A 4,880-nucleotide genomic window follows, 5' to 3' on the forward strand; every position below is an offset into this window, starting at 1 on the left:
CCTTGGGGCTGTCAGGCACTGGAAGGGGCTGCCCAGGGAAGGGGTCGAGTCCCCATCCCTGGGGGATTTAAAAGCCGGGCAGAGGTGGTGCTAAGGGCTGGGGTTTGGTGGTGGGATGGCAGGGGTAGGGGAATGGTTTTGCTGGGGGATCTTAAAGGGCTTTTCCAACCCTAATGATTCCGTGATTCTGTGAAAAGGAATATATAAGATACAAATACATTACGCAAAGTCGATAGGAACGTAGCACAATATAATACAATGCGTTATAATTTAATACATACAACCAAAGAGATGAATTCAGAAGGTAAAGAGACGTAACCTGAAATAAGACCCTGCTGCCTTCTATAAGCTGCAGGAAACCGCGACATCCTCGGAGCAGAGTTACTCATTGCTTTTCTTCGTTTGTTTTCCAAAGGTCCTGGACATCACCCAGCTTGAACTTGAATTAGGTGAGGACTACACGTTACAGTGGAGCTGAGATGTCCGCCAATAAAGCTGGCCCTAGTGCCGAACTTCCTCATCCTCACAAATTGGTCGCCCCTTCTCTTTCGCCATCGTTGGCTCTGTAAAACGCTTTTGCACCGTGAGCACGCGCACCCAGTTCGTATCGAGTTGTTACGTGCAGAAAGCCGTCGTGCTGTGGTGTCGGTCCCAGCTGCACTGCCCTTGGAAAGGGGACTTTGCTTTTTGGGCGTGTCATGATCCACTGTTGGCTTGAACAATTTGGCAGAGGTTAAACCCCCTCGCTTTCCAACCAACCTCAGATAATTCTGGGAGGCTGGGGGTGGCTGGGCTTAACTTCTGGTTAACTCCAATGTTTTATCGTGACTCAGTTCCTTTTGCATTCTTGGGAACAGAATTAAGACTCAAAACGGAGTCAAGTGCCAAGTCACTTTATTTGGCCAACAACAAATGCATGAGAGAAAAGCAGAGAAAGAGAGGAAGAGTGAGGAAGGGAAAGAGGGGGAGAAACAAACAGCACGGGAGTGTTGCAATAGCTACCACCACGGGTCTACGTGTGGTCCATGCGGTCCGTGTGGCCAGTGTGCCTGACGTATCTTCGAAACTGGTGGAGGGCAGATGTTCCCAGACGCTCCCCCTGGTCTCCGCTCGTTTTCCCTTTTTACAGGGCTGTCCTCTTGCATAGTCAGTAACTGTTTTGCATAGCCACGCCTCCCACTCAGCAGTGGGGTACTAGATGGTGCTCGAAGGTTCTAGAGGGCCCGAGCCCCCTCCCCATCGACAGTTGACCCTGGGCCCGGGCGCGGACGTGTCTGCCTTGGTGATTAAACTGTCCCACTCGGTTGTCGTGGTGATTAGGCTTTGGTGGTTAAACTTGCCTGACACCAATGTTGAGACAAGTTTTTAGTCCCTTACAGGGCGCAAGTATAAACTGGGAGAGGAATAACCAGGGAGCAGCCCTGCGGAAAGGGATCTGGGGGTGGTGGGTGGCAGCAGGCTCAAGGGGAGTCAGTGGCGTCCCCTGGCAGCTGAGAGAACTGCATGGAGTTTTGGGTCCCACCATCTGAGAAGGATGTGAAGGTCCTCAAATGCCTCCAGAGGAGGGCAGCCAAGCTGGTGATGGGGCTGGAGGGTACGGCTGAGGACTTTGGGGTTGTCTCGTTTGGAGAGGCTGAGGGGCGACCTCATTGATCTGCGGCTTCCTGAGGCAGGGACGTGGAGAGGGAGGCGCTGAGCTCTGCTCCCGGGGATCCAGGGAATGGTTCAAAGCTGCGCCAGGGGAGGTTGGGACTTGATGTTAGGAGTCTTTTCTTTACTGAGAGAGGGGTGTCAAACTCTGGAAGAGGCTTCCTAGAGGGGGGGTGTGTCAATGCCCCAAGCCTATTTGAGGCACTTGGACAATGCCCTTAATAACATGCTTTGCCCTTTGGTCAGCCCTGGAGGGGTCAGGCGCTTGGACCAGATGATTGTTGTAGGTCCCTTCCAACTGGAAAATATTCTGTTATTCCATTCCCCTGCCTTGCGCGGCTGCTTTTGATCTTCATAGAATCATAGAATGTTTTGGGTTGGAAGGGACACTTAGAGGTCACCCAGCCCCACCCCCCGGCAGGGAGCAGGGACACCTTTAACCAGATCAGGTTGCCCACAGCCCCATCCAACCTGGTCTTGAATGTCTGCTCCTGCCCCGTCACCTACTGGGCAATTGGCGACATCAGAAGAGGTGTCACCAGCAAGGTGACATCTCACACCCAGCCAGCTACTGGAGAACATGTGACATCACCTGCACAAGCTTGGGGCCCGCTCCCATGCTCGCAGCCCTTCAGCCACCAGTGACCTCACCAGCACCCACACAGCAGCAGCGTCCTCCCTGCCAGCGCCCTGGATCTTTCCCCTCCATCTCCCCCTCTCTCTCCCATCTCCCCGCGCTGTCCTCCCTCCCCGGCACCTTTCTCACCCACTCCACCACCTCCCCATGCCTCTCTCTGCCTCGGGGTCTGGAGGGGCAGATGTTACCTCGGAAGCCTTGTCCCAGCCGCGTCACCTCCATCTCCTTCTCCCTCTGCTGCCATCACGGCCACCCCAGCTCTCTGATGCAGTTTCTGACCTCAAAGGACCCTTCATCCCACTTCCCTTCTGCTCTTCAATCCTGTTCCCCACCCTAGAGGCATGGTACACAAGTTGCAAGGACAAACAATTACAAAAAAAGGGTTCAGAGCTCCAAAATGATGGCCCAGGCGGCGGGGTGGAGAGGGAGGGGTTGTGCATAGAGCCTGAGCTGGCCCGAGCGGTCAGGACGGAGGCAAACGATGGCCCGGGTGGCAGGGCACATCCATCACAGAGGGGTGACATGGATTTGGGACACCCTGCATTAGACTGAGGGGGAGTGAGATGGGTAGGGATGCCCTGCATCAAACTGGAGGGGGGTGACACGGGTGGGGACGCTCTGCTTGGGACCAGACGGGTAACACTGGGGGGGACACCTGCATTGGGCTGGGGGGAGCAACACGGGGGACACATACCTGGTTTGGGATGGGAGGGAACACACAAGCGGGGATGCCCTGCTCGAGACTGGAGGGGTTTCATGGGTGGATATGCTCCACTTGGGACCAGGCTGGGGGGCCACATGGATGGGGACATCCTGCATCAGCCTGGGGGGGAGGTGGTGGTGATGTGCATGAAGAAACCTTGCATCAGACCCAGAAGGGCCACCCTGCTTGGGCCCAGAGGGGTGACACAGGGGTGGGTCCCATCCGCAGGCAGGTTTGAGCCACTCCCAGGGAAGCAGGGCTCTGTCACACCTATAGGGTGACTTGGGCAGACAAATGCCGTCCTTCTGCACGTCCCCTCATTCCTCCTTCCAAACGTCCCCTCCTTCCGAATGTCCCCTCTTCCTCCTTCCTCCTTCTGAACATCCCCTACTTCCTCCTTCCTCCTTCCTCCTTCCAAACTTCCCCTTTTTCCTCTTTCCGAATGTCCCCTTCTTCCTCCTTTTGAGCGTCCCCTTCTTCCTCATTCCTCCTTCCTCCTTCCTCTTTTCTCCTTCCTCCTACCTCCTTCCTCCTTCCTCCTTCCTCCTTCCAAGCGTCCCCTCCTTCCTCCTTCCGAGCATCCCCTCCTTCCTCCTTCCAAATGTCCCTTCCTTCCTCCTTCCAAGCATCCCCTCCTTCCTCCTTCTGAACATCCCCTCCTTCCTCCTTCCAAACATCCCCTCCTTCCTCCTTCCAAGCGTCCCCTCCTTCCTCCTTCCTCCAGCTTTTACTGCTGAGCATGAGCCCACATGGTCTGGGGCGTCCCTTCTTTAATCCTGGACACTTCTAGATCATTTAGCTGCAGCCTGTAATAAAAAGACAGCCAAGCCCTTGCTTGGCATTTTGTCTCTAGAGCCCGTTGAGTTTTCAATCCGAGGGTTTGGCACCCGAGTGCCTAATGCAGTATTCATGGCTTGGACTTTTAATATATCCCTGCCTGATATATTTAAGGGCCCGAGCGCCACTGTGGGTCTTGGTGTTGCTCAGCGGGGTTAACTTTATCCCAGCTACCGGGAGCCGTCATCTTTTCCTGGCAATCCTTGTTCTATAAACCCTTTCTCAAGGTTTCTGGCTGAAGGCAGCTCATCCCTAGCTTTAATTGTCAATATTGAGGCTCCTCTGGCGAGGAGTGGAGAGAATATTTCTCATTCGCCACTAAAGGTATACGAGGGCTTTTACTACTATTAATGCCAAAGATTTTGGCCACTGGGGAGGGGTCACTGGACCTGCCTGGGCCAGCAGCTGGGATTTCCTCCTGCAGTTTGCCTTAGTTGGCAATCTTATGATTCGGACCTGCCTTTGCCCTTTGGGACTGTCCTTACCCACTCTTCCTCTTGATGGACCGCCACCGCAGGGGTTCTCATAAAGGTCATCCACTTCTGCAGACCTCGAGGCATTGTGGTCTTCCAGTCACGGGTTCCACCATGCCATATTAGGGCCAGGCTCAGCATCCACCCAGACAGCCCAAGGAGGAGAAAGGCTGTATTCCCCGCAGCTCTACCAGTTAGTTGTCTAAGAGCATCTATTACTGAAGAGAACTGAAATATGCTGTGCTATTCCATTCCATTCCATTCCATTCCATTCCATTCCATTCCATTCCATGATATTCTGCATGACACACTGGTGGTTGTAACCTGAGGTGCTGGGGCAGGGGGCATCTCCTGTCTCTCCAGCAGGAGCTGGGGGTTGTTTTCAAAACAGGGTACAAGGTACCTCATCCACATTAGGCTCAGGTCTCGGTGTTGCTGGGGCAGGAGCAAAACATTAATTTTTTGGTTGACCTGCACCAATCCTGTGAGCATCATTATGGGGGTGCTGTGAGCATTGTCAGGGGTGCCTCAGCCCAGCCTTGGGTTCACCCCCCCAGCGCCAGCTCTGCTGCCCAAAGGT

General features: G+C 54.4%; 1 protein-coding gene across 1 annotated transcript in view; it reads left to right on the forward strand.

Annotated features, from left to right (window-relative positions):
* Nucleotides 1–478, forward strand: part of LOC104129726 (maltase-glucoamylase, intestinal) — a gene marked incomplete at its 5' end in the record, with an annotated part of 53,605 nt that extends 53,127 nt beyond the window's left edge. The window contains 1 exon segment of the mRNA XM_035898259.1: nucleotides 416–478. Coding sequence (XP_035754152.1) covers nucleotides 416–478 — 63 coding nt within the window.
* Nucleotides 479–4,880: the final 4,402 nt, after the last annotated feature.

Source organism: Egretta garzetta, unplaced genomic scaffold, assembly GCF_000687185.1.
Source record: "Egretta garzetta isolate BGI_Z169 unplaced genomic scaffold, ASM68718v1 scaffold740, whole genome shotgun sequence".
Lineage (NCBI taxonomy): Eukaryota > Metazoa > Chordata > Aves > Pelecaniformes > Ardeidae > Egretta > Egretta garzetta.